Source organism: Ziziphus jujuba, chromosome 5, assembly GCF_031755915.1.
Source record: "Ziziphus jujuba cultivar Dongzao chromosome 5, ASM3175591v1".
Classification (NCBI taxonomy): domain Eukaryota; kingdom Viridiplantae; phylum Streptophyta; class Magnoliopsida; order Rosales; family Rhamnaceae; genus Ziziphus; species Ziziphus jujuba.
In genome coordinates, this window is record NC_083383.1 from 1,440,120 (window position 1) to 1,463,338 (window position 23,219).

General features: G+C 36.7%; 6 protein-coding genes, 1 non-coding gene and 1 pseudogene across 7 annotated transcripts; 4 read left to right on the top strand and 4 right to left on the bottom strand.

Annotated features, from left to right (window-relative positions):
- Positions 1 to 510: 510 nt before the first annotated feature.
- On the top strand, positions 511 to 2,312 carry LOC132803724 (pentatricopeptide repeat-containing protein At2g33680-like; annotated as a pseudogene).
- A 312-nt stretch (positions 2,313 to 2,624) lies between these two features.
- LOC107422338 (uncharacterized) lies at positions 2,625 to 4,882 on the top strand. Its single transcript, XM_048475943.2, has 2 exons — positions 2,625 to 4,103; positions 4,337 to 4,882. Exons 1-2 carry the CDS (start codon positions 2,851 to 2,853, stop codon positions 4,608 to 4,610), a joined length of 1,527 nt encoding a protein of 508 aa, XP_048331900.2. The 5' UTR covers positions 2,625 to 2,850; the 3' UTR covers positions 4,611 to 4,882.
- Positions 4,883 to 6,251: 1,369 nt separating this feature from the next.
- Positions 6,252 to 7,890, top strand: LOC107422701 (F-box protein SKIP23). The gene has a single exon (XM_016032203.4). The coding sequence runs from the start codon at positions 6,457 to 6,459 to the stop codon at positions 7,630 to 7,632; it is 1,176 nt and encodes a 391-aa protein (XP_015887689.1). The 5' UTR covers positions 6,252 to 6,456; the 3' UTR covers positions 7,633 to 7,890.
- A 2,116-nt stretch (positions 7,891 to 10,006) lies between these two features.
- On the bottom strand, positions 10,007 to 11,124 carry LOC107422710 (uncharacterized). The gene is made up of 3 exons (XM_048475944.2): positions 10,888 to 11,124; positions 10,494 to 10,758; positions 10,007 to 10,395 (listed from the first exon to the last, which is right to left on the bottom strand). The coding sequence occupies exons 1-3, from the start codon at positions 11,024 to 11,026 to the stop codon at positions 10,173 to 10,175; spliced, it is 627 nt and encodes a 208-aa protein (XP_048331901.1). The 5' UTR covers positions 11,027 to 11,124; the 3' UTR covers positions 10,007 to 10,172.
- A 2,654-nt stretch (positions 11,125 to 13,778) lies between these two features.
- TRNAP-UGG (transfer RNA proline (anticodon UGG)) lies at positions 13,779 to 13,850 on the bottom strand. Its single transcript has one exon. It is a non-coding gene; the product is annotated as a tRNA-Pro (tRNA).
- Positions 13,851 to 14,197: 347 nt separating this feature from the next.
- On the bottom strand, positions 14,198 to 16,545 carry LOC107422501 (pentatricopeptide repeat-containing protein At5g40410, mitochondrial). Its single transcript, XM_016031961.4, has one exon. It carries the CDS (start codon positions 16,205 to 16,207, stop codon positions 14,294 to 14,296), a length of 1,914 nt encoding a protein of 637 aa, XP_015887447.3. The 5' UTR covers positions 16,208 to 16,545; the 3' UTR covers positions 14,198 to 14,293.
- A 403-nt stretch (positions 16,546 to 16,948) lies between these two features.
- Positions 16,949 to 20,194, top strand: LOC107422569 (high mobility group B protein 9). The gene is made up of 7 exons (XM_060817392.1): positions 16,949 to 17,480; positions 17,672 to 17,839; positions 18,094 to 18,172; positions 18,298 to 18,460; positions 18,610 to 18,702; positions 19,333 to 19,682; positions 19,880 to 20,194. Exons 2-7 carry the CDS (start codon positions 17,688 to 17,690, stop codon positions 19,991 to 19,993), a joined length of 951 nt encoding a protein of 316 aa, XP_060673375.1. The 5' UTR covers positions 16,949 to 17,480; positions 17,672 to 17,687; the 3' UTR covers positions 19,994 to 20,194.
- Positions 20,195 to 21,973: 1,779 nt separating this feature from the next.
- LOC107422694 (glutathione S-transferase) lies at positions 21,974 to 23,187 on the bottom strand. Its single transcript, XM_016032189.4, has 3 exons — positions 22,890 to 23,187; positions 22,750 to 22,798; positions 21,974 to 22,631 (listed from the first exon to the last, which is right to left on the bottom strand). The coding sequence occupies exons 1-3, from the start codon at positions 23,040 to 23,042 to the stop codon at positions 22,177 to 22,179; spliced, it is 657 nt and encodes a 218-aa protein (XP_015887675.3). The 5' UTR covers positions 23,043 to 23,187; the 3' UTR covers positions 21,974 to 22,176.
- Between the last annotated feature and the right edge of the window lie 32 nt (positions 23,188 to 23,219).

Genomic DNA, 23,219 nt, shown 5'->3' on the forward strand with positions numbered 1-23,219 from the left:
TAGGTGGGGGAGAATGTCACGGTTGGGGCATTTCATCAAACACTTGGTGAGCATCCTCTCCATTTTGGGCCTTACAATGGGCCAAGCACCTAGAGTAGTGTAGAATTCTCTAGAACCTTATGGAGAACTCTAGGTCAAGCCATGTACATATCCATTTCCAGATGCTTCTTTAGATATTTTTATAAAGGAGGTGGGAAGGATCTAGACACCCATTCTCCACCGTAGGATTAAAGCAATTATAGCCATAGGATTAGACTTTGTATGCCTATAAATAGGTGGAGGCCTCATTTGGCCAAACCATCCAAGGATTCAAGAATCCAAGCTACACTTGTAAAGCTCTCTTTTAAGCAATATACTTTCATTCTCCCAAACTCTCTTTGTGCTCTAGCTTTCTTTGCTTAGCTTTTTCTTTTAGTGAGCAAAAGGCTTACTTAGTTGCAACAAAGGGTCGGAATAGCAACTAAAGCCGCACGGCTTGAAGGGATAAGAAACAAGTCCGTGACACATGGATCCATGGCTTGACAACAAATTGGGACATTAAAGTGGTTAGTGCATTAGAGAACCGTGTTCAAGGTGGGCTTCAATTTGTATTAAATACAAAGTTCTATTAGCATGAGTTTAGCATTTCTATAGCTGTTTGGAAACTCAGACACTGGCAATCAAAACCGATAGTTTTGGCCATGTTTTCATTGGAAGTTCGCTTCTTCTCTTGTACCGTAAAAGAAGTATTCTATATGACGCTCGTAAGGTGTTTGATAGAATGCCTGAGAGGAATTCGGTTTCATGGGCTACCATGATTTCTGGATATGCAATGCAAAGGCTGGCTAGGTAATTGCATTTTTTGAATTGATGCGTCAAGAAGAGTGTGAGCGAGTTTGTTTTCACTAGTGTTCCAGGTGCATTGACACTCCGAGTATGTTGATGGGGGAAGGATTAGTTTCTTTTATAGCTGTTGGGAATGCTCTAGCTACCAGGCATGCAAAATGTGGAAGAGTAGATGATGCACTTCAAATGTTTAAATTGTAGAATCATAAAAACTCTTCGCATGGTCTATGATGGTAACTGGTATTTCACAAAGTGGGGATTTTCAAAAGGCTTTGAAATTGCTTTCCACCATGCATTTCTCAGGGACGACTCCCAGCGAGTTTACTTTTATTGGTGTAATCAATATTGTAGTGAGATTGGTGCAGCCAATGAAGTTGGGATTTAATGCCAATTGTGGTAACACAATTGATGCTCGTATGTTCAAAATGGACGAGAATGAAGAGGCTTTGAGTTTATATTATAGAAAGCAGAGTGAGGGAATTATGCACAACGAGCTAGCGATGGCTAGCATCCTAAGAGCATGTTCAAGCCTTTCTGCTTTGAAACAAGGAAAACAGATCCATGCCCACTCCATTAAGTATGGATTTGGCCTTGAAGTTCCAGTTGGAAGTGCACTTTCTACGATGTTTGCAAAGTATAGGAGTTTGGAACATGGGAACCTGGTGTTTAGGAGATGTACTTAGGGGCTAAAAGGTCGGACCTTGTCACATTTGTGAACGTTCTCTCTACTTGCAGCCACAGGGGATTGGTGGATAAAGGTTGGGGTTAGAATACATAGGCATGGCACCGAAAGTAGAATATTATGCTTGCGTTGTTGATGTCCTGAGCCATTCTGGAAAGCTGAATTAAGCCAAGGACTTAATAGAATCGGCAACAAATTGATAATGTATGTACTTGTGGTGTATCTTTTTAGGATGGTTGCTATGCCGGAGAAAAACTAGTGGAGTTGGGGTCACAAGAATCATCAGCTTATGTGTTATTGTCAGGTATCTATGCCTTGGGTAGGAGAGAATATGTGGAACGGGTTAGGAGGATGATGAAACTTCGAGGTGTGAGTAAAGGAGCCCGGGTGTAGCTGGATTGAGTTGAAAAGTCAAGCTCATGTGTTTGTTGTTGGTGATGAGATGCATCTACAGATTGGAGATATATGTGTAGAGGTGGGGAGGCTTAGCGGGCTTATGAAGGACGAAGAAGGTTATCTAGTATCTGGCCACTTGTGAATCTGCTTCAGCTGTTTTTTAAAGTTTCCGGTGATACAAGTTCACCGGTAGGTGTAAATGTGAAATTTATTTCATAATGAATTCCATTACTTTAAAATAAAAAATAAAAAAAAATTGCAGTTCTCTTTATAGGGGCATGAAAAAACAAGCAATTAATTTTTTAAAAAAATAACAGTTTGCTGTGATATTCATTTCTATGCAACCATCCGTTTTAATAATTGACCACTGTCCATAGTTTTCTAGTAGAAAAAATAAATTTACTTATATTTGTACATTTTGAATGTGGTCTGTTAGTCCAAGTAACAAATCATAAGTGATAGATTTAAAAGAATAAATTTTAAAATATTTCTAAGGAAAATGCTGACAATCATATTGTTAGGACAAATTATATTATTGAATTTTTTAAAAAATTGAAGGTTTTTTTTTTTTTTTAAGCGAAACTGAAGGTTAAATTTACACGTTTTCCTCTCAAATATTATCATTCATAGTTAAATTGAAGGGGTTTTTTTTTTATTATAAATAAATTGATTTTTAAAATTTATACATTTTCCTCTCAAAGTATTGAAGTGGTACTTTCCATGGCTGATATCAACTTATATTAACGCTCCACAATATGGGAACAAAAATCTCTGCTATTACGCATAAGCATATGATTATGCCTCTTCCAAAAATATAATAAAATAGCATTTGAAAACTCACCCTAGGGTTTTATGAGGGTACAGAGCCAGGCGCCGATGGCAAATTTGCAGACTTAAATGGGAATCTGACAATCTGTAATGGAGTCTTCGATCTCCTTGTCGTGAAAATGGAGAACCCAGATACAGAAACGAAAAGATCTCCGCCGCCGCCTCCGCCTCCGTCTCAAGAACCAGAACCCAAGAAGCTCAAAATGTCCACCACTACTACCTCAGATGACGAAGACACCGGCGAAAATACCTGCAACACCAAAAAACAAAGATATAAACGTAGAAAAATTGCAATTTTCTTCGCTTATTGCGGTGTGGGATACCAAGGCATGCAAAAGAACCCAGGCGCCAAAACCATAGAAGGCGACCTTGAAGAGGCTCTGTACCAGTCCGGCGCGGTTCCTGAACAGGACCGCAACATTCCCAAACGCTATGATTGGGCCCGGTCGGCTCGTACAGATAAGGGAGTCAGCGCCGTCGGCCAGGTGGTGTCGGGTCGGTTCTATATCGACCCGCCGGGATTCGTCGACCGCCTCAATTCGAAACTCCCAAGTCAGATTCGAATTTTCGGGTACAAGCGCGTGACGGCATCGTTTAACGCTAAGAAGTTCTGTGATCGGAGAAGGTATGTTTATCTTCTTCCTACGTTTGCCCTTGATACTAGTTCGCATCGCGATAGAGAGAGCGTAATGGCTAGTTTAGGATCTGATAATGAGTTTGTTAAGTGTTTGGAATGCTCTGAAAGAGGCCGTAAGGTTGAGGGCCTATTCGGTAAGCGCAATTACCAATTGAGAGGTGCGGGTATGAGTGTCGAGTCAAGCACTTTGTCTAATCACTCTGATGCTGCTTTAGACTGTAGAAGCAGTGAGGAAACTATGGTTTCTCCAATCATTGTTAATGGCGATAATTCAAATTGTGAATCGAAAACGGAAATTATTGTTGAAAATGGGGATTCTGCAATTAAGCAGGTTGAAGATACAATTTTGACCTCGAATGAGAGCGCTGATTTGGATTCCGAGGTTACTCTGGAGGAAAAGAAAGCTAATGATGAGGGTGAGCCTGAAAAGGCAAGTGGATTTTCTTACGGTAAGGAGGAAAGAGAACGATTCAATAGAATTTTGAAGTGCTACGAAGGTACTCATAATTTCCACAATTTCACTACCAGGACAAAAGCCGAAGATCCTGCAGCTCGTCGCTTCATAATTTCATTTGAGGCAAACAAAGTAGTAACGGTCGAGGGCATTGAATTTGTCAAGTGTGAGGTTGTGGGACAAAGCTTCATGCTTCATCAGATCAGGAAAATGATAGGGCTTGCAGTGGCAATCATGAGACACTGTGCTCCGGAGTCGTTGTTAGAGAAGGCTCTGCAGAAGTAAGTAGTTTTATTATGAATGTTATTCTATTAAAGTTGGCACCGCATCCAAATTTTCATTTTGAATTTCCTTAAATTGTGAGCATAACCATTACCTATGGTCTTGAGAGATACTAAAAATGACTTGTTTTAAGTTTTTAGTGGTAAGGAGGGTGATAACCATTCTAGTTATAGTGTACAAACTTTCTGTTAGTCAATCATATTACTGACATCCATGTCATGCCAAAATTTAGGGATGTGAATATGAATGTGCCTACGGCTCCTGAGGTTGGTTTATACTTGGACGAGTGCCTCTTTTCGTCCTATAACCAAAAATGGAAAGACAGTCATGAAGAGCTTTCAATGAAAGCGTATGAACAAGAGGCGGAAGAGTTCAAAATGAAACAGATTTATTCTCATATTGCATCGACGGAACGTAAAGAAGGTGTGGTGGGTCTCTGGTTGCACTCTCTCAACCACCGAAATTATCCAGATTTACGTGTTGTCGACGGTGCTAGCCCAACTTAGGCGATGAAAGAGAGAGAGAGAGAGAGATAAAAAAAAGACTCTTTTAATTGAATTGTATTTTATCAATTAATATTGATTAGTGTATGGTTACAATATACTTGAATCTGTGTTGCTATAATTTTTTTTTTTTTTTTTCAAATGAATTTCAGTCATAATCATTTTTGTCTAACGCTATGTCAATAGTGCTTTTTGGATGTTATCACCTGACCTTAGAGGTCTTTTCCAATTCAATGAGCATATCCTCCCATTGTAACGTGCATGCGAATTGTAAAGATTCACAGTTATTTTAACTCCTCCTAAGTATTAGATTAGTTTTATTTACCAAAAATGGTATTAGAATAGTTCCAGTTAAAGACCTTACGGAGGAAAATATTGCAGAGTGCTCACATAAGACAATCGTCCTCATACTTTTCAAAGTCTGAATTCCAATAATGTGTTTTTATCTGTCTGTATCCTATTTCAGTTGTTTTAAGGATAGTCCTTTTTTATAATGACAAAAATATTTAGGGAAGCTCCGGTTTACGTACAGTTTCCATGGGCCGTATTCATGAATAGTAAAGACCCTGGGTATTTGGATCTGCTTTTGTTTGGGCTAATGGCTCTTATAGCTGATCCAGCTATGTCAGGTAGGGGTGGGCACGGATTGGGTTGGTTCGATTTTGAACAGAAATACAACCCAATCCAAACATATCGGTTTTTCTAATTTACAATCCAAACCAAATCATTGAAGTATTAAATCCAAACCAAACCAAACCATTTATGATCGGTTTGGTTTGGATTGGTTGATCGGTTTGAAACTTACTAATTTATAAATATATAATACAAATAAAAAATTTTCCAAATATAAAATATAAATAATAAATTATAATTATCCAAACATAAAATACAATAAGAATAATACAACATAGTCTACAATGGAAAATAAAGAAGAAAATATAGCAAATGATACACATTATGCACTTATTAAATAACAAACATTAATGTCATCATTTCACTCCTATAAAATCAAATTAAAATTGTTAGAACAAATAATGTAAAATAATACATTCGTCAAAATTCATTCACTCAAGAATTAATGTATAATTCTTTTTTTTTTTTTAACTTTAAAATTTTAGTAAATCATAAGTCAATCAATGTTGACAGGTTCACTAATTTTAGTTGATTCGGTAAGCTCTACAAAGATCAAAACAATAAAATTAGCAATAAATTATATTTAAACATTTATATATATATATATATATAAGTAATAATTGGATACAATATATGTAGATATATATATGATGAGGATGTAAAAAATATATATATATTATGGTGATGGTGATGGATTGGTGGTGGGCGGCAACAAAGGAAAATGTTTAGTATATTAAAAATCAATATATAAAAATGGAAAAAAAATTTAAAAACTAATATATAAAAATAAAAAAAATATTCTAAAATTAATATATAAAAATGAAAAAAATAAATAATATATAATTTTTTAGTTATATAATATATTATTTGGATTGGATTGGATTGGATTGGGTTTATATTTCCAATACATAACAAATCCAATCCAATCCATACAATTTATAATATTTTGAACCCAATCAAATTCAATTGATGTAAAAATCCAATCTAAACCGTTAAAAATGGATTGGATTGGACGGATTAAACGGGTTGGATTGGATTTTGCCCACCCCTAATGTCAGGCGTTCAATTCATTTCAGCTCAAATTGTTGTCTTTGCTAAGTGAGAATATTGAATTTTTAGTAAAATATGAATTTTGGGATAATTTAAAAAATCGCAGGTCCCCGGAAAGAGGGGGAAAAAACCCGGGGAGACCGGAGATTGGACCGAACCCGCGAAAATGGCAGCGGACTGGACGCGACTGCCGCCGGAACTCCTCGAAACAATCTCGAGAAATCTGACAATCTACGTCGACTACCTACGATTCCGATGCGTCTGCCAGAGCTGGCGATCCTCCGCCCCCAAAACCCCCATCCACCTACCCCCTCAACTCCCATGGCTGATGCTCCCCCAATCCAATTTCTACAGGCCTCATCGCTCTTTCTTCAATCCATCCACAAACAAAGTCCATTCCCTCTACCTCCCCGAAGCTTCTCATGGCAAACGCCGCTGCGGCTCTTCCCACGGCTGGCTCGTAGTCCTCGACGAAACCCCCTCTGTTCTCCTCTTAAACCCCCTCACCCGAGCCAAGGTCCACCTCCCTCCCCTCTCCACCTTCCCTAACGTCGTCCGCTTCGATTATTCCGAAATTGGCCGAGAATACTTGCTCCGATCATCCTCCTCTGGCGAGCTCTATACGCGCAGTTTGAGGCAAATGCGCGATTCCTTTGTCAAGAAAGTGGTTCTGTCGTGTAGCCCTTTGGAAGCAAACGGTTTCATTGCCTTGGCGATACTCAATCAAACGGGTGACTTGGCTTTCTGTAAGAACGGAGATCAATCGTGGACCATAATCGACGATGCGCTTTCTTACAGCGAGGATGTCGTATATGTGGACGGATTGTTTTACGCTGTGAATAAATATGGAGGCGTTGCCGTGTGCGATGTTGGCGGTCAATCGCCTGGCGTTTCCATCATCGAAACGCCGAGACAAATGGGCGCTGACATGCAGTATTTGGTGAATTCAGGGGATGATTTGTTTCTGATTCCCCGATATTTAGATGTTGATTACGATAGTATGGATGATGAAGCAAACGTCTTTTATAGAACGGTGGGATTTGACGTTTTGAAAATGGATTGGAGGGGGCCAAGATGGGAGAAGGTTAGCAGCTTGGGGGGTAGAACGCTGTTTATTGGGCTGAATTCGTCCTTGTCACTATTGGCGTCTGATTTCCCTGGGTGTGTAGGAAACTGTATCTATTTTACAGACGATTACTCCGAGTTTAACTTTGAGACTGTGTTTGGTGGGCATGATTCGGGCATTTTCAGTTTATGGGATAAAACAATCCAACGCCAATGGAATTCGCATTGTCGAGTACACTGGCCCCCACCGCTTTGGGTTACACCTAATCCCTGCTGATACAGGATGGATGATCTCGATTCTTGAATGTAAGTGCAAAAGTCTATATACATATTAAATTGTTCTTATACCCAGACGTCTATAAAACAATAAGCACTTATACCCTGTTGGAACTTGAATGGTTATTGCTATTACACGGGTGTGTATAAAACTATCAGCTTTTATTTTTAATGTGCTAAGACTGCAGATTGTTGTTTATTAATTGGTGCCTTTGCATTGTACAATATAATCATATTTTTTTTACCATCAATTGTTATATCCAAGTCCCGTAGTCATTTGTTTTTTTGTTTATTTTTTATTTTATTTTTTGGTAATATCCTGTAGTCATTTGTTGAATATCCAAAATAATTCCAATTTCCATATTTCATTTCTGCATAAAGTTATTTACTTCTTTTCAGTTTATTTCTCAAGTTATGTTCTTTGCAATTTTCAGTTAATTATGGTAAGATGAAATCTTTTGAAAAACTTATTAGAAAATTTGCCATTCATAAAGTTCATTATTTGTGTCTTTTGACAAACTAATAATTATCTTTGGGATAAAAAATTGTTGCTTAATTTTGAGTTTATATGTAGTAGACTTCCTATTTTTCTGATACATATGCCTCGTAAATGTGGAATATTTGCTGAAAGATCATTTGGGCAAGAGTTGCTAGATTATTTAAATCCTTATGAAGGTTACAAGGGTTTTGTGGTGGGTTTTTAGTTCAAAATAGCTTTAATTATACTGGGATATTTCTCTAGCTTTGAAGTCCTAAATTTAACTGGATGAAATTATTTTTTTTTTTTTTTTAGTAATTAACCGCATCGTCGATTTTCCATATGTTCAAATATAGGGCAGGAGAAGATAAGAAAATATGGTCTCGGCTAATTGCATCCTTTAACTTAATGAAATTATGGTTTGACTTGTGGTGATATTTGAAAATAAAATTGAAATAGAATGACATAGGTGCGCTGAAATGATGGTAATTGTTTTTTGATTTTGTGTTTTGTTTAATGCTTGATTCCTGCTTTAAGGGGTTTTGGCATGCTAGTATCTTATTTTATTTTCCTCAGTGTAATTATATCCTCTTCTTTCTCTCTCTCTTTCATGAGTTTCTCTATTTTCTTGCTTTCCTCTTTATTCTCTCCTCATTTTCCATATGACTTTGTGCTAGCCAAAAGTCACAATAAATTCAATCACCATTTACGCATGGTATCTATGTTTTTGCAAAATAATAAAGCAGATTTTTCACTTGATTTCCTTCTTAAATTCCATTTTGCTTTTTATATTCTAATTTCAACTTTCATACACATTATACATAAGTTTTTAGTGGAAGACTTCACTCATTCTGGACATTTATGCTGTTTGTGTAAGTGAGATTTTTTTTCTTTTAAAGAGAGAATTGTGAAATCTGAATTCTGATAATTTTTTTAACTCATGGATTTTGATAATTTTTTTCACATATTAATGCCTCGTCTAGAGATTCTAAACTGCAACCCAGCGTTTTGTTTGGCAATTATATGATTGCATCACATTCTTTAAGCGTAAACATTGAGAATGTTTTAGCTAAAAAAAAGTATTGAGAACGTTTTAGCAAATAAGTAAAAAAAAGGTGCATTGAGAGCGTTTTAATTACCAAAAGTACAAAAAAGCATTGAGAGCGTTTCGTCTCCAATTGTCACCAACTATGATCTGAATATTACAGTGTAAGACACAACATTGTTCTTTTTTTTCTTTCTTTTTTTTTTTTTTGCCGAGAATAACACTGTTCTTCTTATGTGATAACACGAGATGAATCTGAATGTTTTCCGATTATAGTATCAAAATGTTAAACAATTCAAGCTTGTTGATAAATAAATTTGATAAATGTTACACAATTCAAGTTTGTAGGAATTTTTATGCATCCCGTGGTATAATGAATAGGCTACCCTTAGATTCACGGGACAACCGATGGAGTGGATGAGATATTTTGTATGCTTTGACCTTAGTAGACAGTGACACGCAGGGTAGGGACACAATTTGTCAATGTAATAATAAAATAAATCGTACAGCTGTTAGCCTTATCTTTTTATCTATCATTATTTGTTATTATTATTTTTTTCTCATAATCAAATTCAGCTACCGACTTGTTAGTTGTTTATCCGTTAGAAGTTGCCAAATGTCCTGAATCAAACCTTCCAACTGACCCCAAAGGAAAAAACAGAAAACATAAATAAAAATATTAACCGTGATGGGCTTTTGGGCCGGCGAATAGTTTTATCTCGGTTGTTAATTACATGATAGTCATCGGCTATATTTGTCATTCACTTCACTCCCCATAAAAATAAAAATCTCAAAAGTAAGAATTAGCAAGTCGTTCTTTCCCAACATAAGAAGGAAACACAGAAGCAAAACTACAATAAAGAAGTTCGTTCATACAACACGCAGTCTCTGTACAAAATATGAACAAAAAGTCGAAGAAGGAGGAGAAAACTTAGATATGCTTTCCTTCCAGGCTACACCCTCTCATTTCAAAACCTCTAAAAACGAAGCCATCGGTAGTACGTAGATTAGATAGCAGCTAGGCGATGCAGCGCATGGAATACATGGACACAGGATAGTAGTACTCCAAGGGCTCACCGTAGACTCTGGGGTGATCACTCTCTATGCCGTAGTCCATTATTGGACGGTACTCCAGCTCCTCATCGTGATCATACACATGCGCCGGTATTTCCATCTCGTTCCTCCTCACATGGTCCCAAAGAAACTCCAGCCTGTTCACGTACTTGAGCTTCTTGTACAGCCTGTATTGCAAACAATATTTAATTTCTTTTGTTAAAAAAAAAATAGAGCAATAATAAAAGAAATAACCCTGATCGCATGCGATGGAGCATGATCTTACCCTGCACTGAAAAGCAGACGACCGAAGGCGGCCAGGAAGAGACGGGCCTGTATACCCGGATGGACAAAATAAAGAGCTTCAAGGTGATCCTTGGCGTTGACGGGGAAAGCCTCGTAGATTGTTCGCAGTAAAGAGATTCCGGGGAAGTTTTCACTTCGTTGAACTCCTGTGTGAAAGTACACCACTGAAAACGGCTTTTCTCCCAACTCTACGAAAATTCTCTCCTCCAAAAACTTGTTCAAAGCCTTGCTGCTCACAAGCCGACCTAATCACAGAGTTCCAATAACATTTAGTATCAAAACAACAATTATAAGCACATGAAATTTAGGTTGAAACAAAAAAGAAAAAGGAAAGAGAAGTGAGAAAATCAACAGCCATGTATATATTTACTTACTTGGAAAGAACCTCCCTACGATGTGAAGAACGTTATGACCATGTTTATCACGTCCTTGGATCTTAAAAACTTGTTGTTTTTCAATAACATTTTGTTGCTCCGACAGAGAAAGTGTCGAGGAAGACGGAGAATGACTCATTCTGCGAGAGAATAAAATGGTCTTTGCCCTTTTTTTTTTTTTTTTTTTTTTTTTTTTCGTTTTTTAATATCTCTAAGTGGCGGTGGTGGTGTGCCTTTAGAGGATAAGATTTTTTAAAAGTGAGGGAAAGCTTTATATAGGCGTGCGTTCGGATAAATACACTCGATGTCTACGATTCTGTACTATACTTCGTATATTCTCAAGTATATTCCGTTTTGCATTGAACAGTGACCAAGCTCGGTGGTATCACTCAAAACTGTGGGTCCATACTCCATTTAATTTCAGAGTTCAGATAGGGCATTGAACTGAAACCATTAAATATTCTGCCATGTTTAAACTAGAGCTTCTGGATCCTCTCCGAAGAAAAATGAAGAGATGAGTTTGTTGATATTATCAATGTTTTATCATTTCGTTTGAAAGAAAAGGATATTTATTATATTTTTCAGCAAAAGAAAAAAAGAAAAGGATATTTATTATTAATGGTTTTTTTATTTCTTTTTGGTAAATCTTTTTATTATTGATGTTAAATGAACAAAAATCAGATACACAGTATTAAGTGTACGAATTATTTGTTATTAGACATTCAATAAATATTTATAACATTCAGGTGCTGTCAAACTTACACTGTCACCTAATTTATGAAAAGTAATAAAGGACAAAGTGGCACTACCATTCTACATGCAAGTCTTTCTTGGTATCTCGTTCTTAAAAAAACACAAAAGAAGTAAATACTCGGTTTTTTTTTTTTTTTTTTGACATTTCATATTTAACATTTTTTAGAAATTTTCTTATAACATCAAAATTGTATTTCTTAAAAATATTATGTATTTATGAAGTAAGGATTTTGCCACTTTAATGTCCTCTTTTTCTTTATTTTTTATTTGAAAATTTTAAAACAATAATACTATAATGAAGTTATTATTCTTATTTTAATATAAATAAACAAATTCCTACTCGTTGATAAAAAAAAAAAATTAAAAGAAAAGAAAAGAAAATACTTTTTGTGCCTTGCGACCCTTTTTTTTTATTGGTATATGTTTGGTTATAACTTATAAAATTAGAATTTTTAACTTTCCATAATAAATTTTTTTAAAATGAATTTTTATTAAAAAAAATTAATATATATTTAATTGTAAATAAAAAATTATGAGCTTTTTAAAAAATTCAAAATTTTATTTTTTAATAAAATATTTATTAACTGTTGTCAAATATTTTAATTTTTAAAAAATTGAACATTAAAAAAATGCTTTTAAATCCAAAAACTTTGCCAGATATACTGTTAATTAGTTAACCCACCCCTGGTTTTGATTGGAAAAGTAGTTACGCAATATTTAATAATCATAAAATTCTCCGCGGATGTTGTTGTGTAATTGCTTTTTCTTTCTTTTATTTTTGGGTAATTAACACGATTTTCTTAGCTGATTCTTCTTATGAGTAGCGGATTAGTTGGAGAAGCGGCGGAAGAGCTTTCTCAAACATTCAAAAAGTATAATTTCTTGCAAAAGATTACAAAATGGCTCAAAAGAGATTTGGAAATACATCCTTTTTAAAAAGGCCAAAAAAAAAAAAGAAAAAAAAAATTATCGAGGTGATGACTGTCCTCCAGTACCTGGCCTAGTGGTCCAATCAGTGCAGGTAGGGCCATAATTATTAATTAGCGAAAAATGGCTATCACAATGCCCTTCCCGTGGAGTGAAGTTGATAATTCCGAATATGTGGACAAAAAACAATGCAAAGAAGCAAACATAATGGGGCCCATGTTGGCCACACCCGTTTGGAGGAAAAGGGGATGCTATTAATGAATGATAAATATATTTCAAACAAGAATATTAAATGCGGTGATGGCGGTTGATGGGGCAGGTTTAAGTTGTAATCAAATGAATAGTCCTACAGGTATTGAAATATTTATAAGATAGCGTATATTAATATATTAATTAACATAATTCATATCATTTAGATATAAATAAGATCCAATTTACATAATTTTTGTGATGCAAAATTAGTTTTTAAGTTTTAAAAGTTATTTTATAACAGTATTTATATAATTTTTAGAAGTGTTTGAGGCTTCCGCCATAATCAAAATCAATAAAAAATAATTTTAAAAATACATAAAAAACAAAAATAAAAATAAAAATTATACTAAACAATGTCAAGTAAATTTTAAATGAATAAATAAATTAAAAATATAAACTAATATTATTATATTATTGGATAAAAAAATTTGTTAAATATTTTAATAATCATAATTTTTTTGGATAATAAACAAAAAATATATACTTCTTTTCAAATTAATGCGGGAAAATACCGTAGAGGAGAAGCATGCCATTTACAAGGTAATGCACCGGAGAGCACAGAGTATAGATGTGTTTTGACCTTATTGGATGGCGAGCCTTACTGTTTATTTTATTTTGCTTTGAGAGGAAGCCCAAATTTGGGATGTCAAATCAAGAGGCCACGTAAATAATATGTATGAATAAATGTCCAGATGTCTCACTCTATCTTCCTTCACGCTTTGAAGAGGGAGACAAGGATAGCTTTACCTACGGCTACACGTAAATTGCATATTACATCATGGTTAGTTTCTTACGGGGCAAATTTGGGATGTCAAATCAAGAGGCCACGTAAATCATATGTATGGATAAATGTCCAAATGTCTCACTCTATGTTCCTTCACGCTTTGAATAGGGAGACAAGGATAGCTTTACCTACGTAATGGTTAGTTTCTTAAAAAGGAAAAATAAGAAAAATTGTAGGGGCATTCCGAGAATCGAACTCGGGACCTCTCGCACCCAAAGCGAGAATCATACCACTAGACCAAATGCCCTGTATATGCTGCAGGTGCCACTCCATTTTACTTTGACAACAATATTTGCATGCAATTTCACCACCTCTTTGATCAATCGGTAGCATCTTTTATCGCTATGACCGTGCTCGTTAATTACCAAGTTTAAAAGATGATGCCGTTGCTATTCCTTTATCATCTAATATCCGTTTAGGGCCTCTAGTCCAATAACGATATATGGAAACCCATTTCTTTAATTCAGAAGTTCGTTGTTTACTCCCAATTTTCTTCTTCAAATTTTTTTGAGTTCATCTTTTGCCTAACCTATAGGAATCGCGAGCTACTTTTGTCAAATATCCCCATCCATTTGGAATTTCAACATACCGAAAGAAAAAAGAATATAAAACTAATAGTAATAAAATAAAGAGTGGGAATGTGCCATGAAACAAGTGATTTGGACAAACTCAACAAACTGCTTCAGAGGATTACCAGTAATCTCCACACGAACAAGAGCCACTGGAAAAATGGTGAAACCGCTTACAATCTCGGATAATGATAGTTCGTTCTTCAACCAATGATACGAGCTTAGCAGTGTCGTGGCAGTCACCACAGATTCTAAGGTTTTTGGTTATAATTAATGGCATGCCAGCATCGGTCACCAAAAGCCCAAATGCAATGGCTAACTTCTCGCTGTGCTTATTGATCATATCTTCTTTCACCTCCTCTTCAACATCATGTAGAACAAATTCAGTTTTAGACACAAATCCAGCCTCCCGGATTTTTCCAATCACTTCTTCCAACTTCATATATATCTTATCTGAATCAGGATGTGTTCGATCTCCCACTACAAAGCGATGGATCTTGTTTCCATGTTCGACAAAACTACAGCCAGGTTCTCTGATGATACCTCTATCCTTCATTAGAGTCCTAACCTTTGCAGCATCCCCCCATAAGCCAGCAGCAGAGTAAATATTTGATAGCATGATATAGTTTCTACAATCTGATGGGTCTAAAGCAAACATCTTCTCTGCAACTTCCTTTCCAAGTTCAATGTTTCCATGAACTCTACAAGCACCAAAAAGAGCCCCCCAGACACCGGAATTTGGCTCCATCGGCATGCTTCTAATTAGCTCATAAGCATCGTTTAACAGTCCAGAGCGTCCCAGAAGATCAACCATGCAAGAATAATGATCCAATCTGGGCTCAACTTTACAAACTTCAAGCATAGTTTCGAAGAAAATTTTCCCCTGCTTGACAAGCCCCGAGTGGCTACAAGCATTCAACAAATGAGTGAAGGTAACATGATCAGGCTCCACGCCTTCCCTAACCATGTTTTCAAAGAGCTCTACAGCTTCTTTCCCATGCCCATGCACAGCATAGCCCGCGAGCATGGCAGTCCAAGCTATTCTGTCGGGATTAGTTAGCTCTTCGAAAACCTTTCGTGAATCATTTAATCTACCCAATTTCGAATACATATCTAAAAGCACGGTGGAAACTGTGACACTTGCTCTGAGGCCACAGTTAATGATTAAACAATGAATGGCTTCTCCTAGTTTTCCTACACCAATATTTTCACAAGCCTGAAACAAGGCTGCCATAGTGCCATCATCAGGTTTAATCCCACTCCATCTCATTATATTAAAATTATCAATTCCGACTCTTGCAAAACCATTCTGTGTATAAATTGCAATCCTTAAATTCCATGATACTACATTATGAAATATCATTGTCTCAAACAACTGACACGCTGCATGTAAATTCCCAAACTTTCCATACATGTTCATAAGAGAATTAACTACCTTTGTTTCCAACAAGAAACCCAATTTCACCGCAAATCCATGAATGTACTTGCCTTCATCCAGAGCTCCCCTGCTGGTACAAGCTGAGATTATAGCTATAAGGGTAACCTCATTGGGTTTTATTCCCACTTCCAATTTCATCCTAAATAATGCATTCAGGCACTTAGCCACGTATCCACTTCGAGAAAGCCATGTAATCAAATTATTCCAGGAGACCAAATCCTTGACAAGCATTGCATCAAACAACTGTTGTGCGTCTTTAACACAGCCCAATTTAGCGTAACACGACACCAGTTGATCACCAACGAACCCATCGCTATAATTCACAGATTTGATAACCCGGGCGTGAATAGCGCGGCAATGAGAGGACGAAGAGCAGGAGCTTATAGCAAAAATTAAAGTCGAGACAAGAGGCTCTGGAATTGAGTGTGAGTGGAATTGGCGTGAGGGCGGAGGAAGGAAAACGCCGTGAAATCTTTTCTTGGTAAAGAGCTTGTACAGAATAAATGGGCAATGGCGAACATACATGAAACGGTTGGTATTGAGCCAAAAATAGGAGAGAGGAACAAATATAATCGATGAAGAGGGTAGAGCCAGCATTTCTCAATCCCATCATTGAAATTCAGATCCTCAACACCCAAAATTATAAAGAATTACGCTTGTTAGTTAGCTAAAAAGAGCGAAGCCAATGCACCATGTTCCAACGGCGGTACAAGTTGTTGGATTGGACACCATTTGGATACTTATTTTGTGGAAGAAACGTGGGTGGGACTGGTAATCGCATCTAAGTTTTAGCTTCTAATCGTGCCTGCCTGCTGGTGGCTGCATTGCATTGCGTACTTGCTTTTTCAGGTTCGGAATCTTTTCTTGGGCCTGGCCTTTTCAGATAGAATTATTTCGGCCTATAGATTTTGGGATGATATTTGGACTCGGCTTATTTTAGACTCCAATGGACTTTGAGTGGATCTAATGCTAGCCAATAATAATAATAATAATAATAATAATAATAATAAATAATCTCATAATATGAATTACAAAGCTTAAAGGATATACAAATAGAGCTTATTATAAATGTATCCATTTAAATTGAGAAAAATGATTATATCGATGACAAAGTATTACCTCAGCCCAGAGAGATCCCCCTAACCTAAAAGTAAAAGATCTCTTTGCCTTTTCGAGTTTTATTGTTATTTTTATTTTATTTTTATAATGGGAATATAAAAAGCAAGCAGAAACCTAAAAATAGAAAAGGGGAATTTCCAAGTCAGCAATCTTAAACCACCCGGTGAAGCTTATATATGGAAGGACGTGTTTCAACGGACAAAAACATGATCCATTGATTCACACAAAAAAATAAAATAAAAATCCATTGACCGGAGTCAAAATAGAGAGGGAAAAAAAATAAAAATAAAAACATTGCGCCCAAAATAAACGATACAGATAGCAGTTGAGAAGGGGTTTCGTTTTCCGTAGATATATGTAAATGCAAGCAAGGTGGTGTGGTGTCCTGTACTAATTCCAAGGTCCTTCAGATATCTACTTGCAGATGTACGCTAAGATTTGTTTCAGAGTCTTTTGAGAAGCAGAAGCTCCATTCAAGTCCAAGTGCATGTCAACGTTCGGACTTTGGAGAGAGACCCCCAACTCGGTCTCAGAGATTGTCAGGCTTCGAGTGACACGGGAAACAGAGAGAGTAATTATGAACGGGACCTGTGAATAATAATAATATTATTATATAATAAATAATACTTAGCATTATTACGGGCTTGGCTCAGAGGTTTGCCCAATCTTTCAAAATTGACAGAAAAAGCCATTTTTGTGTAACCGTTACATCCCACGCGTCCAACTCCCTCTTCTCTAATTCTCAGCTTTGGTCAGAATAATTACTGTCCCTTAATTACTTTCTTATCTTTTGAAATCATATCTCTTTTTTTTTTTTCTCATTATTTTAATTATTATTAACATTTTTCTTATTATCTCCTTTTTTTTTTTTTAATATTTTTTTCCCTCTCAACCATCGTGTTACGTTTTGGTTTTTGGTTTGCCGGCGACCGTCTAACGAAGTCGCCGCCGGGAAAATATGTCGGCAGAGGGCAGAAACACGGGCTGGAATGGAGTGCAGGGTGTGCACTATCCTGCACCACTTGCTTCCCATGAGGACGTAGTCAAGGACCCTATTGTTTTTTGGGACACTCTCAGGCGCTTCCATTTTTTGATGAATACCAAGTTCATGTAAGCTGCTGCTGTTACTTTCTTCTTCTGTACTCATTTATCTAACAACCATTGTTAGGGATTTTAGAATGGTTAGAAAACTTGCTAGCTAGTTTAGAAAGTGATGATCATGGGAACTTTCAGAGGTTTTCTTAAAAATCACATGATTTCATTTTTTATTTTTATTTTTTTTTGTTTTTTTAATGCTTGATTTTTATGTTAGTGTATTTTCATATGTTAATACATTTTGCAATTATTTGGGTCCATATTTTAAGGATTCCTGTTATCGGTGGAAAGGAGCTAGATTTGCATATTTTATATGTGGAGGTAACAAGAAGGGGTGGCTTTGAGAAGGTTCGGCTATTTATCTATTCTCTCGTTTTTAAATCTAAAAATAGACACGAAATAGATACATTCTCTAATGTTTTGTTTTTTTCAAATATTGTTTATTATTATTATTATTATTATTTTAAGTGTAGGTTGTTGCAGAGAAGAAATGGAGGGAAGTGGGTACTATTTTTATGTTCTCCCCAACAACAACGAGTGCGTCATTTGTGTTGAGGAAACACTACTCTTGTCTTCTATATCACTATGAACAGGTTTACTTCTTTAAGATACAAGGTCCTCCATGCACCCCAACAGGTATTTTTTTAATCCCTAATATCCTCTTTAATGCTCTCATAATTTTTTCTTTACCTTGCTTTCCTCTTTAATCGGGTCTCCGTTTAGCCTTATGTGTATCTTTTCTTTTCCCCCTTGTGTTGGGCCTCTCTCTCTCTCTGTCTCCGCAGTTGCATCTCCTGTGAGCTCGTTCAAACCCGAATTGGCTATTGTGCAATATTCCTCTAAAGCGATAAAAGATTGTCCGGATCCGCTTATTGAAGGTGCCTTTTTTATTTTTTATTTTTCCTAGACGCTATTTTCTCATGCTGATGGTAAAATGCTAGTGGATTGAGTTTCTAGCCAATCTCTCGACCACACGCCAAAACTAAGCCGCAGTATATTTCTTTCACTTTCTTGATTTGCATTCTCACTATAAGCGGGGAAATACTCGAGTTTTGACTTCTCAAGGTTTCCTTCAACGGGGTCCCCACTGATGGTTATCTTATGTTGCAAACTTGCGGATATTATTCAACTAACTTTTCTATCATAAATAGGATTTGAGATCGTTTTGAATTTCCTTTTTTTTTTAATTCCCAAACCATCAAGGATGATGGTAACCTTTCATGAAGGAAAGCATTTGGTTTTTGCACCGAATTAATGTTGTGCTTCAGCAATGGCTATTGTAGCCTAGTTTGTATTTACTGTTTCTAATTTGAATTTGATTGGTATATATTCTTACTGCGAACTGAAATGGGGATGATCCAACAATTTGATTGCCTTTGACATTTCATTTGGTTTTACGCATACAGACAGTACTGGATGCCAAGACTAGAATCAACTTAATAACTAGCTTTATACGTATTGCTTTGCGTATTTTCCCATCTTAATCTCAGGCCCTTCATGGCATTCAGGAATTGGAACAATTGATGGGAAATTCGAGTGTGGTTATTTGGTGTCTGTGAAGTTGGGTTCAGAGATCCTCAGTGGAGTACTCTACCATCCAGAACAGCCAGGAACTTCTATCCCAATTCCACAATCGAGCAATGCGCTTGTACCATACACTGGCAAACCTCGACATGTGCGGAGGAGGAGAAGCAGAAGAAGGGGAGACCCCAACTATCCAAAACCAAATAGGAGTGGTTATAATTTCTTCTTTGCTGAGAAGCATTATAAGCTCAAATCCCTCTTTCCAAATAGAGAACGGGAGTTCACCAAGATGATTGGCGAGTCTTGGAGCAACCTCAGTCCAGAAGAGAGGATGGTAATCTTATAGACGGCAACGGAGCTAGCCCTTTTTATTTGCACGTAGTATGCTTACATATAAATCATAGTGGTTTGAAGAATTTTTCACCAGCCGATTGCCTGCATCGTCCTTTGATATTTTTAAGATCTAACAGGGAGGTAAGAATCTTAGCACGTGGTTGGTTGATTATTCTCATTGTTATTGTTTCGTTACAGGTTTATCAGAATATTGGGTTGAAAGACAAAGAAAGGTACAAAAGAGAGTTGAAAGAATATAAAGAGAGAATGAAGGTCAGGCAGACAGTGGAAGTCAACCGAGCTGGTTATTAGTGCTGAAGAGCTGTTAAGGAGGATCAATTACTGGAATGAACTGTATAAATCTAGATAGAGAATTGTTAGAAACCTGTTGTTCAAACATGCATTTTCTCTTATATCTAACCGCTAATACGAAAAGCAGTCTGCTACTTTTTCCTGCTTTTTGCTTGGAAAAGGATGATTCATTTTTGTGCATTAAAACATACTTTTGGCAAAGGTGATCTGATTTGCTTTTTATGACTGTTTGGGAGAACGATAATGCCTATCCTATTACAAAAAAGATACGCCCCACTCTCACCAAAAGAAAATCCAACTAATCAGATGAATCGAGCAAAGAAGAGCAGCATTTCTACCCAAAAAAAAAAAAAAAAAAAAAGGAAAGAAAAAGAAAAAGGAAAAAGGAAAAAGCAAAGAAGAGCAGCATCATAACAGCGATGCTATAATTCTTGCTCTATTTTCATCGGTCAAAAATAGAAAAAGAAATATGAGATACAAGATTTGAGAAAACAATTAGCGGATATTGCAATAGAATTTAGCCACTGCGACACTCCATCCAGAAGGACTAAAATCTTCAAACAATGCATCATAATTTTAATATTAGTGATCGACAAATTATCACCTGAAAATAAGTAAATGCATAACCATCTAGTTTAGCTATAGGAACACATAACATAATGGTTGTTCCGTTACGGTGACACAGCGGGTAAAAACCGAGATAATAATTATGCTCGCTTGCTAGAGCCATGCAGAAATCGGTGTTTCCTCCTGTTTGAATGCTTTTGGGAACTTTCTGACACCACATAAGGGGTAAACTCAACCTGCACGGGGCAAAAGGTTTTCATTTTGTTACAAATATAAAACACTTTTTTTTTTTTTTTTTGGGTAAATAAAACATATTCTTTCTTAAAAAACCTGGAAAAAAAATAGTAATGATGAGTAAAGGTTTGGAGAAAAACCTTGGAATTTTTGCGTATGCCAAAACCCAGAAGTTGAGCGCCGTTGTCAAGTAGTTTCTCCTTACGGTATGATAGGGGAAAATTCGACCATACATTCTTCCAGCATGTCAAATAAACTCAATAATCTTGACAATAATGATCTTGATAGAAGGCTAATCAATGGCATTATAGTTTGTGGAACTAACAAAATTACAGACTTTACCATGGTATGTGGCGGTGACCCATTCTGGATTGCTCCATCTCGTTTACTTTCTTCTTGATCGCAAGCTTAAGTTCCTTGACTGAAGCAGAATTCATCACTGCCACATCTTCAACAAAAAAGAACAAATAATAATAATAAATCAATATACCACATGATCGATATCCAATGTCATTGAATACGTAAACAAACCAATGGATATGAAACAGTATTATTAAGGCGGAGGCCTCCAGTTCAGAGACATTCACAAAACGTAGGTTACATGTTTGTGAAAATGCTAAGCTGGATAAAGGAGGAGTATCAGAGTACCAGCCGATTGAAGTGCCCTCTAGTTGAGGACAGAGATGCCCATGGCGCTACCCAATTCGAGGCTAATAAGGGTGTCAACGTTCGATAAGCATGGTTTCTTAAGAACATCGGAAAGTACGGGATCATCGAGAAGGGCGGTGAGCGTTGATTGCAACCTTGCCTTTCTGATGCTGTTGCCGTTGTAACCTGCCACATTTTGCGTACTCGATTTCATTGTCTTGTATTTCCTCCTCCTCACTCCAATTCATTAGTCTATAAGCAATTCCAGGTAACACTTTCTGCTCAGTGCTCATGCCTCTGATCGTTTGAACGAATTTTTCGGCAACTAGATTTGGGCCTTCAGTTTGTCAACAGTCCCAAATGCCAACGAGCCTAATCTTCATTAGCGTGTGCTGTTGGGCCGTCCTAGTCTAATTTAAAATAAATAAATAGTATTCCCATGCGAGAAATAAAACATGGAAATGGAAATTTTGTCCGTGAAGTCTGAGGACGATAATTGGAATGTGTTTTATTAATGCTTAAAATGAAAAATAAAATAAAATAAGTATTTTATTAATACATCCATAACAGTAAACACAACATTTGGGGGAAAAAAAGAAAAAAAAAAAAATCGAATTCCACAAAGCAGCAATACAAAGGAAGTTCTTTAGAGAGAATTCAGAAATCTCCAAGATTTTTTTTTATTAATAATTATTTATTCAAAGAGCAGGCCAAAACAGTCTTCAACGGGTGTTTTACGGACTCTTGTGCAACTCAACCACTTTCTTCCACGAATCTCTGCTGGAAATCTCATCCCACCACCTTTCCACATTCTTCCTGGAGGTGAACAGATCTCTCGTATCAGCCGCACTCATCAAGTAGTGAGAATTGGGCAAATGGGAAAGATCCGCCAAAGAGAATTCATCTCCCGCCAAGAACTGGCTATCGCCGAGTCTCTTCTCGTAAATGTCGAGCACCTTCCTCAGCTTTTCTTCATTCTGCTTGATCACTACTTGGTCTTGCTTAAGCTTCATTCTTGGTGCGAACGCCAGCTGAAAGACCAAAGCTGAGCTTGGTGGGTTGAAGCTTTGCCCTTCAGCTTCTAGCCATTGATCTATGGAGGCTCTTGCCAAGGGGTTTGTTCCGTACAATCCCTTGTTTCCCTTGTCTGCGTATTTCTCACAAATATACCGGCATATGGCTCTGGACTCTGGAAGTTACAGCACCACAAGATAGACCCAAAAAAGAAACCCATTATATCCAACTTTGCGAAAGAAAAATATGAGAAAAATGAACAAGGAATTTACGGCATTGTGAGTATTATTCACCGAAGAGGGAGATGTTATCGTCTTGAAAAGCTGGTACTTGGCCAAAGGGCTGTTACAGTAAGAAGAGATTAAAGCATAAGAAAGAGAGAGAGAGAGAGAGAGAGTAATGTAATGGTGATTTGTGAGAAATGGTAGGGAACCTGGATCTTGAGGAAATCGGGCTTCTTGTGTTCGCCTTTGGACATGTTAACGGGAATGAGTTGAAACTGCACATCTTTCTCAAGAATACAGGCTAAAACCCTTGACACAGCAGTGGAGATGGGCGGTCCATATACTTTGACTGGAGTGGCCATGTCTGTTTGGATTGAGAATTGAGATTGTATCTTGCAGCTCCTTGTACCACTATTCTTTCCTCTTCAAACTCTCATCTCGCTGTTTCGTTCTACACCATTCAAAAAGCACAAGAAGTTGCAGCCACTTTATCCCTTGCTTCATAAAGATGGTAGTTTGATTGGGTCCACCAACAATAT